The sequence below is a fragment of the Pseudoliparis swirei genome, chromosome 3, assembly GCF_029220125.1.
Source record: "Pseudoliparis swirei isolate HS2019 ecotype Mariana Trench chromosome 3, NWPU_hadal_v1, whole genome shotgun sequence".
Lineage (NCBI taxonomy): Eukaryota > Metazoa > Chordata > Actinopteri > Perciformes > Liparidae > Pseudoliparis > Pseudoliparis swirei.
Genome location: NC_079390.1, coordinates 16,951,757 through 16,966,060, shown reverse-complemented (window position 1 = coordinate 16,966,060; position 14,304 = coordinate 16,951,757). Strand labels below are relative to the sequence as shown.

The 14,304-nt window shown below is 42.0% G+C and overlaps 1 protein-coding gene across 1 annotated transcript in view; it reads left to right on the top strand.

The window, feature by feature from the left end:
- alcama (activated leukocyte cell adhesion molecule a) overlaps positions 1 to 14,304 on the top strand; it is a 65,540-nt gene that overhangs the window by 26,550 nt on the left and 24,686 nt on the right. The window contains exons 2-4 of the mRNA XM_056411668.1: positions 11,038 to 11,144; positions 13,059 to 13,284; positions 14,129 to 14,193. Coding sequence (XP_056267643.1) covers positions 11,038 to 11,144; positions 13,059 to 13,284; positions 14,129 to 14,193 — 398 coding nt within the window. The remainder of the gene's footprint in view (positions 1 to 11,037; positions 11,145 to 13,058; positions 13,285 to 14,128; positions 14,194 to 14,304) is intronic.

The following is a 14,304-nucleotide window of genomic DNA, read 5'->3' as shown; positions in this document are numbered from 1 at the left end:
TGTGTGTGTGCGCAAAATAAGGGGGATTATGAACTGTCAATCAATTTGCTCTCAACTGTAAAATTCTCTGAAGGTATGGCGGAGAATTAGAGCTGGATCAAGGCACTCATTCAGGCTGTTAGACTCTGTTTGAAACAGAAAGGAGAGAGCAAAGGGAAGGGTGGACTGAAGCCGGAGGGAGGGTCAGAGGCAGCCGGATAATGATAGGACTGTGCTGTAACACCTGCAGCTTTGGGAGAATCCTTCACAGAAGCTGAAGTCAGTGGCCTGATGAAGTGCATGTACGTGCAGAAGGAACCGTGTGGGAATGGATATAAGAGCCAAACCCTCTTATGTATGAATGTAGAATGTAGAAAGTAAAAGAAATCGATGCCACAAGTCTCGTTTTTTACCACCATCTCCTTACTTTATGTGTATCTGAAGCTAAAGCTTCTGTATATATTTGTATTTGTTGTAGAAGCCTTCATTGGGAACACAGTTTCTGGGTTGGATTCTCATGGCCATTTGATAAGTGAGCCATCTGGCAATCTACCCATACAAGGTGTGACACAATGTAAACTGATGCTTGTCAGTGTCACCCTCTCTCTCTCTTTCTCTCCCATTGCCTTTCTCTCTTAATACAATGTGTTTTTCCACTGCTGTGTGGGTGGAAAGAAGAGGTATCAAAGTGGATTGTGCCCCCTTGTTGTCGATAAGTCCACCAATCGGTTGTGCTTGTCTTAGTCAACTAAGATGTATTTATGGAATGCGTCATATTTTTTAAATGTTATTTTCATGCTGAATGACTTATTTTCAAGAATCTTTATTAAATTAAATTAAATTCAGGTTATTTTGTATTACCAAATATCACAAATTACAAATTTGACTCAAAGGGCTTTACAATCTGTACACATACGACATCCCTGTCCAAGGATCTCACATCAGATTTATCCACATCTCTGGTGAACACTAGAATCAAAGTGTTGCTTTTGTGTGCTTCTTTGTGGAGAAATACGGTTTGACAGATATGTTGATTAAATCAACTCATCTATTATGAACCAAGACTCACTTCAGTTTGCATGGTCAGGGCTTTGCTACTAATGGTTAGAAGTATCATTGTCACACGATAAGGACCCTGTTGTTAATGATCATCATCATCATCACAATCACAGCCTCATTTAAAAGCAAGACAAAACTTAAGGCCTTACGAATGGGATGACACTGAAGCAAATTAGATTCTCTGATGTTTTCCTTATTAGTGGACAAAGATACATCTGTGCTTCTAACAGGCTCCTAATCGACATCTCAATGCTCTTCAAATTACTCATTAGTGTTGTAATCTGGTGGATCGGATTTTTTTATATTGATGCTCACATTTTAGTTAGCGATGGCTCAAAGTGGAGAATAAGAAATTTACCATATGGTCTGGTCCAGGCACGTGCACAGATAGACCTCTAGTGGTGCTCAAGCACCTGCCCTTTTGCCCTGGATGAGAAAAGGGCCCTTTCTGCTGGAGACCATTTTTTCTTCCTTATCAGTATTTAAGAATAAAACTTACTCTCTCTGTCATCAATTCCCGCCAAATGTGTTTGGATATCTGTCGGGGCATTTATTTGAGTTATTGTGAGAATTTTGCCTCGACCTGCTCCGCGGCGCTCACAAGCCCCCGCCGCACCGCACCCTCCCTCCTTCGAAAGTATGTTACATTTATTAATTCATTTTATAAATGTCACAAGAATTCACAGCTAGAAAATAGCAACTAAACTATAATGCTAGCTTTCTGGGTCACACTACCCTTGTGCTACATTGTTTTACGTGGTATGTTTCTCTTTATTTAGTTTGTTCCAGTTTTACAAAGATCATGTATCCCATCCACACAATCTTGTATGAGTAATTGCAGAGGGTGAAAAGAGTAAACGCAAGAAAAAACAACACTCTAATAACTACTTCCTAACCGAGAGTGAGGTCATGCCGGGAAATATAAGACTTCCGTAAAAACGTTAGAAAGCCTCAATCTGATATTTCCCGGCATGGCCTCACTCTGGGTTAGTAAGTAGTTATTACAAGTGTTGTCTTTTCTTGCTTTTATTCTTTTCAGCCGAGCAATCGAGGTTAGTAAGTTGTTTATTATATGGCATTTTTTCGCTCCTGTTGTTTTGTAAATAAAAACAAATTGTAATATGTCATTCGTTCAGCTCTCATGTCTCACGACACAATGTGTTTCAGGTGTTTCCTAGCAACCAGTTACTTGCTCACTTCAAGTTACAGTGATCAATAGATAAATCATGTTGCCGATGGGTGCCCTTTTTGGGGGGTTTGAGCACCTGCCCCCCAAAATGTCTGTGCACGTGCCTGGTCTGGTCAAATGATCTAACCATTGAGCCTCATGAATGCATCAGGGTTCATACAGAGATGTCTAACAGACAGATAATGGCAACAGCAGGCCTCAATCCACTGAGTCGAATTGCAGCCAAGATAAAATCAGTCTGGTGAAGTGGTGCCATGCTTACTCTCAATATATTCATTTGATTTAGAGAAAATTACTGATGATTCAGCCGCATATTGTGGAGTACTACATGACCAAAAGGAAACCCATCAACTCTCGTGTGACGATGATTTAGCTTTTATTGTTTTTTTTTAATGAGCTTGGTATGCTAATCGGCCTGTTAACAACGATCTACAAAAGAAATACAAAGCGGCTACACCGGAACCCGAGAAATATTGTCCCTTGCCACCAGAAGCTTATTGTGGTCAGACCGATGAAGGAGCCTTGTCCTCAAATTCTCACCGACTTGAAAGTACTGTGCATGTGTGCGTGTATGTTGTGGGTGGGTCCGGTGCACTTAGCTGACAGGCTAAGTGCTTTCTAGCACAATCTTTAATGATCCATAACGAGCAGACAGTAAGAGCGGCTCTGCTCAGCAATGTGATGAAGGGAGTGATACAAAGGGAGGATGCCATTCATGACTGGTGAAAGTCAGGGATCTCTCCCAGAGACATGCCAATACAGCACCTGCAGAATACGGTCCATGCACAGGTCGGTTACGTAGACACATCTTAATATAGATAGCAGAGAGGCTACGACACGTTAAAAAGTGTGGGACTGAATTAGCACAGGGCTGCTCTATGAGTGCATTTTAAGGAGGTATGTGGCATTATTTGCAAAATGTAGTATGCATATGTATGCATGAAAAAGACAGAGCAGGCTGGAATGCACTAAACAATGGCCCTCTGTTTCAAGGCATGCTGGTGGGAGCAGGTAGTAATTTAAACTCTGCAAGAGGAATCCACTGGGACTCACCAAGCCTGTTCTGACCTCCACACCACAAGTCACTGGCCTTGTCCTTCGTCTTCAGATCCAGCTGGCAACAGGAAGCGATCCTGACTGTTTTTTTCTCCTGCACGTCATAAAACCTGAGCTGTCTTGCCAGAATGAACCCGATGGATTTCTCTGTTTTGACAGTGCTGGGGCAGATTAGAATAATGCAAATGTAAACAAAGACTCTCTTTGCCTCCTTTTGAGCAGCTGCTAAGCATAGGCTACTCAGGCTTTATTATACTGTCAACAGCAGGCAAATAAAGATGAATTTGCTTTAATTTTTCAATGAACATGTCTCAGTACGCAGTGATCGTGATTAAACTCTTCATCTGTCAGGGTTTCAGAGAAGACGTGCCTAAACCAGCAAGCAGCTCCTCCTATGCTGGAATGCAGCAAATGCTGTGTGTAGATAGAGAAAGATGTTGTGAGACATGTAGGGGCCGATGGAAGAGTAGGGGGATGCTTTTTGGGCCACTGAACAAACCTAAGTGAGTCTAACCCTGCAGGCAGACACTAGAATCAGCCTCTGCCACATCCTGCTAGTCTAATTTCATTAGTCCCCCCCACCCCCCCTCCATCCACTGTTGGAGAGCCGTTGTAGTTCTCTTGTTCCACAAGCAGCAACACAGAGATGTGCTAATACCATGTGTATTCACGCTGAACGAACGAATCTCTGCAAAATTATTAATAATAGCAACTAATATAACGGTTCCAGTTCATCTTCCACTTGAAAACATCTTCTGTTTTTGAGGATATCATGGTTTTTGTAGCAGTCAGAGACATCTGAGACTCCCTCACATGTGTTCAAACCTCCTGCACGCATTTTAGATCTCTAACAAAAGCTGTGATTAACCTGACTGGGTTTTGAAGCGTTGTGTGGTTACTGGCACAGGTTCCAAGACACTGGTCCCGCTCAGAAACGACTCAAAGGAATAGTCCACCAAAAAAAAGTTATCCCTCTGTTATTTCCATGAACATAACTTTAAAAACAACACAATTATGTCACAGTGACAGCCTGTGCTAAAAGTAGATGATGTTCCCTTGGCTATGAACTGAAGATGTATTTTTGTGTTTATGAGAGAATCCGAATGAGCACAAACCCACGGTAAAAATAATCAAGTATGACATATTTCACATTATATTACATTGTGGGTAGCATTTATATTGTACTGCAGTTTGTATTATTTATTGTAAAACACATTTACATCAGCTTGCCCTGAGTGAAGTCTGCTAAAAGACTCATAGTCTTAAGCTAAATGATGCAGGAGGTCTTAGTGCTGGAGGTGAAGATATGGAACGTTACATGACCTTCACATCATCACTCTCCACAATCACACACTCATTCCCACAAAAGGGTTCACCATACAGGGAACTACAAACTCGTGCATGAAAAGAACTGTGAACGTGAATTTGTTGCAGTGAGACAAACCATAAGAGAAAACAATGTCTGTCTGCCAGCCAATCAAAATGGACCTTTTGATACATCATATGAGGTGTTATAATATAATAATGGCTGGTAATGTCAGGCTACAGATTGACACTTAAATCCAAACTAAAAACAAGTGTCTCAGACTTAATCTCAGACTGATACAGATGGTGCTGCTGCGAGATATTGACATACACATTGATGGACATATGGCCTCTTGATTGACGTTTATGCTGGCAACAAATGATCTGTTAAGTGCCAGCAACTTGATCCATCACTAACGTTGACCCCAACAGCTTGGTTGCAGGCCTCCAGTGGTGTACTTTTACACAGGAAACCCTGCAGATGGTGCAGGACTGTCCTCTTTAAGTGCTGACATCGAATCCATCGGTTACCTCTGAGAGTTATCCCTAATCCCTCAAGTTGTATTCTAGCGTCCCTGAGGGAAAAGAAAGGCAATCAAGAATGAAGACTAGGATCTTAGGTTTGTATGAAAGATTAGGTTCTTTATTGCTGTTAAAGTCAGATTTCTTTCCCCTGATGTATTTATTCCAAATGCAGGCTGTTTGACCTTGGTAAAGATAATTCATCTCACCCTCTCTTGCAGACCATTTCATCATTATTCAACACTGTGTCTTTTTAGGACTGGGAATACATTTGAATTACCACAAGTAGTTGAAAGTGGTAATGCTTAAAGGAGGATTTATTATGCAGGAAAAGAAAGTGGTCTACATTCCAAATTAGCCATACATTTGCCAGAAAAGATCAGATTAAAATGTAAACTGCAGGATCAAATGTATCCCCTAACTGACACAGTGCAGGGGACTGGCCTTAATCTGATCCATGGATCATGCTGGAGCTAATTACCATCTGCTCACTTACACTTCCTGGCCCCGGAACACTGGCTTGTTTTCAATTACATCTCCCGAAATAAGATTACAGCTTTAATTTTTAGATTTTTGGGAGGAGGAGCTGCGTGGCTACATCTTTTCCAGGTGAGGGCCAGCATGTGTGACTGCAGTAAGTGCCAGCTGCTTATTTCTTCCACTGTATTGTAGGGCTCAGCAGTGAAGTGAATCTACCGCTACAAAGTCTTTATTGATGCTGTGCATGACACTTCTATCCTAACATCCCATATTAGATAACGACCATGTTCCGCCTTCCATGCAGCTCCAACATCTTTGTGGAATATTCTGTGAATTTCAGTTTTTCGCCATCATCTCTCCTGCTCTTCTTTCGTTCAATATTTCTGTTGTCCGGTTCATGAACACACTACATTCTAGTGGCCATTAGAGCCCTTTGTGTCATAGGCTACTTTCCTGTCATAGGCTACTTTCCTGCCATAGGCTACCATATATATATATATATATATATATCTCGCTTACAGAGTGGCAAGAGGAGGCTACCTGTGACCACCAAGACTGTTAGGAGGTGGTTTCGGGGGGCTAATGACGCCCTGCAGGACTGCTTTGAGTCAAAAGACTGGGATGTGCTGTGTGGACAACATGGGGAGGACATCCACAGCATGACGGACTGCATCACAGAATACAAACACTTCTGTGTACATACCACCATACCAACCCGGACTGTACGCTGCTTCCCGAACAATAAACATGGATCACCAGTGGCGTGAAAACACTTCTTAATAAGAAGAAAGCAGCTTTCAGGTCTGGGGACAGGGATGAGCTCAGAGTCCAGTACGACCTGAAGGTGAAGCTCAGGGAGTGCAAGGAGGCCAAATTCCAGCAGAACAATGTAAGGGAGGTGAGGACCGTAATGAAGCGGATAACTGGCTTCAAGGTTGGAGGGGGACAACAAGGAGGTTCACTGGAGAGGGAAGACAAGCGAAACCGTCTCTTCAATAGGTTTAGTTTACAGCCCTCATCTATCTCCCACACACACCACACCTCACAAACACCTCCCCCTCTGCCCTCTGCTCCCCCCTGGTGAGCTGCACAAAGGGTTCTTCTACCCCCTCCCTCCTCCTCCTCTCTGTGACGACTGACCAGGTGAGAAGACAGCTGGGAGACTCCACCAAGGCAAAGCTGCAGGATCAGCTGCATCAACCCCAGGGTCCAGAAGATCTGCACTATCCAGCTGTCTGATGTCCTGCAGCACCTCTAACCTGAGCCTGAGACAGGAGGAAGTCCCGGTGCTGTGGAAGACATCGTGTCTGGTCCCTGTTCCAAAGAAATCAACTCCATCTGTCCTCAAGGAACTCCGACCAGTTGCCCTCACATCCAATGTGATGAAGGTGCTGGAGAGGCTGGTCTTGGCCCACCTTCGACCGTAGGTGAAATCCTCACTGGATCCTCTGCAATTTGCAGACCGGCCTTTTCTGTGAGTGGACGACGTCATCATGTACCTGCTGCAACAAGCTCAGTCACACCTGTATGGAGTTGGTGGCTGTGTGAGAATCATTCTCTTTGACTTATCCAGTGCCTTCAACACCATCCAATCACTGCTGCTGATTGAGAAGCTGCGGGGGGTGGGGGTCAAGGTGTCCACCGTCTCCTGATCACTCAGTTTGTTTACATGCAATCGAATTCTTGGCTTAGTCGGACTGAAATCGAATTATCCGTTTCATGTAAACACCTTTGTCGGACTATGTGCGGTCCGACTTCGATCCGATTAACACCCCTGGATAGCTCGGTCCGATCCAGTTGATAATTCGACTCTCGCGGCATATAACGGTGAATTCGATTAGGAACTGGACTTTGCGTCTTTGCGCATGCTCGAGATCCCGCCACCGCCCTCCTCCCTCCCTCCCTCCCATGTCGTGACCCGGAAGTCGAAAGAGACGATAAATTAAATTCTCCATGTACCTTCGGCGACGGCGTCTTCTCTCCGTTATCAACTCAGCCAATAGCGCCATTTGCATTCGCTGTACTCCTATTAACACCATGGAAGAATAGTAGAGGGATGTAGCTTCACCTTGCTCTCTGTTCGTCATCTTTCTCGAAATGTTGTTGTTGGTAGTGGTGAAGAGGTCAAGCGGAAATGGCTGTCACCACGAGTTGTAATGAAAACAGCGCCGCCTATCGTATCGGATATGACATGCTTTCGGCCAATGATTCGAATTACTCACTGCCATATATATTGGGATAACAGCAGATCCCCCAAAAGATAGCATAGTCCGACTAAAGCAAGATTCGAATTATACCATCATGTAAACGCACTGACTGACTACCTCACTGGACAGTTTGTCCGACTGGGCCGTGTGCTGTCTGAAACGGTGGTCAGTGAAGTTGGAGGCCCACAGGGAACTGTTCTGTCTCTCTTCCTGTTCACCCTGTACACCACTGACTTCCAGTACAACTCAGGGTCATGCCAGCTGCAGAAGTTCTCTGATGACTCTACAGTGGTCGGGTGTATAAAAGATGGATGGGAAGTGGATGGCAGTTGCTCATTGCAGCGTATAATAATGCTAAAACGTGATGACTCGCACATATATGCACTCGTTTTGTTTTGCACATTATTGTTGTTTTGAAAAGACATGCAGTGTAAAAGTCTTTATTGTCAAATGTTCTAACTAGTTTTATCTTTGTTTTTTACAGGTTGCACTTTATTGTTATCTTGAAAAGATGTTCAGTGCAAAACGGGTTAATTGCAGCCACTATAAGCTATTTTTTGCCAAATGTTAGTTATTATTTGCAGATAGAACTATGTATTCCAATAAAGTCATTGAAAACTTGTACTAGTTTTTTGTCTAAAGCAGAAAACTGGTTTGATTATCAAATTTGTTAAAGAATTCTTATACTGCATTTTAATTGTCGAGCGTCTTTAAATGTTAACTTTTCCAACTTGTTTTAGGTTGGCAAAAGCACCAACTATAGGTGTTTGTGTTTGTATCGGTCGGTCGTTCATTATTTTTCTTAAAGCTACCAGAAAGAACTACCATTTTGAGTTGATTTTGGCGGTCCCTCTGGACAAACGCACCAGAGTGCCTTTTACTGCAACGTCTAACAGTCTGCGCTGCGCAATCCCCGTTCTGGAGCAGTCGGGCGAAGCTCTGCTCCAGAACTGGGGGCTGGTTGCCGCCGGGAGGAATCTCCTCTGGGGTCTGAGCTGAACTGAGTTTCTGGAGAACCTGCAATATTAGTTCTGATTTCAGTGGAACTCGGTGGCACCGTTGATGAGCACAAATCAACAATCTTCCCTCTGATGGGCTTGTTCACTTACGTAGGTCATATGGAGGCATCAGTGATGAACTCAGACTGTTTCAGGTCCAGTTTTCTCTTGGAAACTCAAAGTTACACCGTAAAGTCTTTTGCTTTTGAAGATGTATTTCCTATCCAGCTTGTCATTCGTCCCCTGCACAATCCTGGCAGCTTCAAATACACGGCACACTTATCTTAGAGGTGCTGCAAGTTTGGAAAATGTTACTACCCAGCTATATTTACTAGTTATACTATTTGGTGATAAAAATGCATAACGTCTTTGTATGCACGCTTTGTAGCTAACAGGATTTTGACAATTTTAACATTGCTTCTCCCTTCTATTTTCTGTAAGCCACTGCAACTATCACCTTTGTATGAATGTGAAATGCAGTAACAGGAAATTGATTTGGTGAACAAACCAATTTAGTTCTTTGTCCTATGAAGTTTTCAGGAAAACTGGTTATCATAGTTGTCCATCCAGCTGGAATACACCAACAGTGTGTTGACTTCTCCATAACTGTTGTTGTGTGTTCAAAGTAACCGGTAATACATTTAGCGGACTCCTCTGAATTACCATGTGACTTGTTTCTTGCATTACCAGAGAAAACATGCAGTTTTTTCACAGTACCATTCATTAAACCCTGACTAGTGTTGCATGTTGTGTTTGTGGGTGCTTTCATTTGAAAGCATGATCTCCTTGAAGAAAAACAAATAATGATTCTTTGTGTTTTTGGAAGTCTTACAGCAGATGTATTTCATTAGACGTTTTTCGCCGGCTGCTCTCTGAATACACATAACCAATCATAACTGACATTACTTATTGCATCATATAGGAGGAAAGAATATAGTACAATTTGAAATACAATAAAGAAAATCATATGCTCACTTTCTCACAATGGCTGGCAGATTTTAAGTAGCATGATTGATGAATGTGTCTAATGTATTCACTGATAAATGGGTAAACAATTGGGTTATATTCGAAAAAAGACTTATTGTATCAACTTTGAAGAGAAAGTGATACAGGGACTCTTTCTCGCTGTTTTTAGAGATTAGATATCAGTAAAGAAATCAGAAAGTCAGAAGAGAGGAGCATTGCCTGGGCCAAACCACTTCAGTTAGCAGCTGCTCTTGAATGACCAGAATCTGAGCTGCTTCTTGTTCTGCCTGTTTAGCTCAAAGAGAAAGAGTTGGAGCGTGGAGACCTTGGTGTCACTCCACTCTGCCCTGACCTCCATCCATTCATCCATCTTCTCTCCACCCTTTTTTCTGCGTTCCTCTTCCACGTTGCACATGACTGGGCTGTGCCGCCATAGCAACTACTCCACCTCAGTGCTCCCTCATTTCTGTGGATAGAGGAAACCCCATTTCCTTGCGTTGCACATGGAGCACTAAGCTCGACCTCATCGAGCTTGAAATGGTGGCGTTGTGACATTTGGAGTGACAAAGTAGTTCTGAGTAGCATTATTCACTTTGTTCACACCTCTCCATTTCTAGATATTTCTACTTGGGTGGAGCTGCCATGTCAAATCTCACAGGGATACAGGCCCCATATTTAATTAGACGCTAGACTTATTCTGTTCTGAATGTAAACCGCAGCAACAAATTCTCCGGGCAGATAATATGGCCGACATGTCCTTCATATTAAAAATTCTAAATATGTTTGAGCACCAAGTCTCACAATGTAAACACAGAATCCACCTCCTATTGTCATAGATTGTAAAGCACTCCGAGACAAATTTGTAATTTGTGAAATTGGGCTATACAAATAAAACTGAACAGTCACCGCTGCACTGTCCGTCTTATTTTTCTGCAACAGAACATCAGACAGCCAGCAGCATGCTGGGTAGTGGAGTAGCCTGGTCCTAGCTGTGTTAGCTTAGTTTGGTCCAGCAGGTCTGGTTGTTTGGTCGGCCGTGGGCGGTGATCGTCTCAAAGACCACTGGACTTGATGCACACACTTCCTTTTCAGATGTTGATCAATGTGTTCTTTCATATGCCATTAGTGATAAACACGAGAAAAACGATAGAGATAAAAATGGAGCCAAAGTCATGGGAGCTACCGGCCACAGCAAGTACATGTACATTGCCATAGCAAAGGTAATGGTACAGAATGTATTTGATGATAGTAACAGTGTGTCCCCTTTTTCTTGCAGTGTCGGCTACAGAAGGTATGACTGCCTTGTATGGAGATATCATTGTTGTCCCATGCAACAGTGGAGCTACGACACCAGAGGATCTGATGTTCGTCAAGTGGAAATATGTAAGTAGATACTGTGACAGTTTCACAGATCTTTTTCAATCAGTTTAATTTGTCTTTTTAATATCTTTTGACGTGTATGAGGGTTACTGAACGCACATATTCCAAAGACCTTCAATGACGTGGAAGAAGAGGAAAAGGAAGCCCATATGATACATTTGGCTTTTCTTTAGTGTACATGACAACACTTTGTCTATTTCATCAAAACTGAGTGACAAAAGCATTGTCTTTTCCTGGAAGAACTAGAAGAAGACTTTTCTGCACATGTTCTAATTATAGATTAAGCATTTTTAAATGTTTTCTCCCGTGATAAATACTGAAATAAACCCAACGGAATTAGAATAACTAAACATGTCTGCAAATACATCCGTGTCATTTTTTTAGAGTTTAAGTCACAATCATTGTAAAACAAAATAGACACGATTAAATATAAAATATTATGGGAACACATTTAGTGCGACAAACCAATGAAAACCTATAAAAAGAGGGTCACCCATTATCACAAACAACAATTGTATACTTTTACATACCACCAACCAGGACTACAATATACTGTCACATCCAACAGTTATGTACATAACCAAGAGTAAATTCATTTTTTTCCTCAAGATAAACTAACAGCTTTTAACTTTTTTCAATGTCGGCCCTCTCTCTGTGGTGAGACACTGCTGGACATTTAAAGTGTTACCTCTAATGTTCCTCTTACACTTACTGATGTGCTCGCTCTTCTCAAAATAATGTAGATGTTTACCTGAAAATAGTGAGCTCATCCGGGAGATCGTTATTAAATTGTTGTTGTATATTGATCAATAATTCCAAAGTGAAAATAAAATTCTCTTTTATTAATGCCAGATTTGTATTTATTCTTTAACCCTTGTGTTGCCTTCGGGTCATTTTGACCCGAATCAATATTACACCCTCCCCCCGCTTTAGGATTAATTTGACCCCATTCAATGTTTAATGTCGGTGTTCTTTCGGTAGTCAACAAACAAACATAAAGTGCCTCACACTTAAACTTGGAAAACAATATTAATTCTAATAATTTTCTGGAGGTTTTAATTGCTGGCGTCAAATTGAACCCAAAGGGTAAAATATGTTAGTAAATATAAAGGTAACAGGAGGGTGAAACATTGAATCGGGTCAAAATGACCCAAAGGCGGGGGGAGGGTGTAATATTGATTCGGGTCAAAATGACCCGAAGGCAACACAAGGGTTAAATAATGTGTTTTGTGCCAAAGGAGCTTTCTGAGGAGAATACATGAGTTTCAGTATTACATTGTCGCCTAATTTAGATTTAGATTTTTAGCATGAGCCGAGCTTTAAAAGCTTGTTACCCTTTAAAAAAAATTTTAAATTATAATTAGGTTGGCTGTAGCTCATGGGGAGAGTGGTAGTCAAGGTACCCGTTTCGATCGCCGCTCTCTCCATAGTTGTATATTGAAGTGTCCTTGAGCAAGACACTGAACCCCGAGTTGCTCCCCGGGCGCTTCATCGCTCCTTAATAAATAAGGATGGGTCGAATGCAGAGAAGAATTTCCACACTTTGGGATCAATAAAAGTGTACATTCCTTTTTTCTTTCTATTAAAACATGGTTTCCGTGTCATATTAAAGATGTTGGTTAAATATGGATCATCATAATCTGCAGTGTAAATAAACAGAAACAATTAGATCAATTATGATCTGTGATGCTGAAGCTGCTAATTATAGAAGAGACAATATGACTTGGTAGTGCCCCCGAACTAGCGTTTGTTTTCCATGGAGTTACAGCTTTCAATTAAATAATAGTTTGATGTTCTTTGGAGGTTTGCTGAAATACAATAGTTACATGTTGGGTAATGTATGCTAAGCTAATTGAAGAACTGTGATACTCAGATTTACCACATGACTGAACCGGTCTGTCTTCTCTGCCTCTTCAGGAGAAAGATGATGGCACTGTTGGTGATCTGTTGATCAAACAGGCCAAACCACCAAATGACCTAACCACGATTCAGGCCACGGACGATTATGCCATGAGGGTCAGCATCGACGACAAATTCAGCCTGCATATCACCAAGGCCTCGCTCAAAGACCAAAAGACCTTCACCTGCATGGTGGTGTCAGGCTCCGAACTCTCGGAGTACCCCGTCTCTGTCCTTGTTTACAGTAAGCTCCGACAAAACACTACAGCAATGTCAATCCTAGACCTTCATTGATGATTTCATGTGAAGTTAACTTTCATCTCAGACTTCCTGTTGGGCTTGGTCCCATCTAAGGGCTTCGTTTCAGTTCAGTGAGCTTTTACTTTAAAGTCACGATGCCAGTCTTTCCAACCTGTGATATTTCTGTTACACTCCAACACTGCATGAATCTGCATGAATCCGAACTGAATTCTGCCAGATGAAAAAAAAGAAGATTCCCCACCATGAAAATCATCATTTATCTGTACAGTGCACCTGTGGAGACTGAACCACTGGCCAGCGCACGACCCCGGTTACCTGAGCTACATCAACGCCTAGAGTCTATCACTTATTCATCATCTCCATGAGCTCAAAACTGAAACCCCGCCAAGAGACAGTTTTACGCCAATAAGGAGATTTTTCTGACCATGTATCACCTGCAAAGCTTGGCTTTGCAAACCCAAGTGTAAAAAAGGATTCAATTTCAATTCAGTTTATTTTGTATAGCCCAATATCACAAATTACAAATTTGCCTCAGAGGGATCAATAGACCTTCAAGAGAGAATTAGGTGGTAGTTTACAGAGGACAAGAAATCATGTCCTCCAGCTTGAATATTAATAATGCAGCTCCAGTAAATATTTAGATGAACCAGGCTTTCTACAAGCCAGGTGTTGGCAGTTACATGTTTATACTCACTGTGCCCCTCTGTACTGTAGATACATTTAGAAGTTATTGATAGTATGAAGGACATCCAAACAACTTCATGAAAATACTCCCTGAGCCAATCTCTGTGATTCTTAGACATGACTGTCCCCTATTGTGTTTGCAGAGAAGCCGTCTTCAGTTCAGATCATGGACAAGTCTAAAGTGCTGCAGAAGGACAAGGCAACAACGGTAAGGGTCACTACTACTGCCTTTACATTTTAATGCTCTGTGTGAAACTGTCCTCCAATACCACATGCATTCTACACACATGAATGTGAGTGTAGGCTGTGGTGTGTTGTC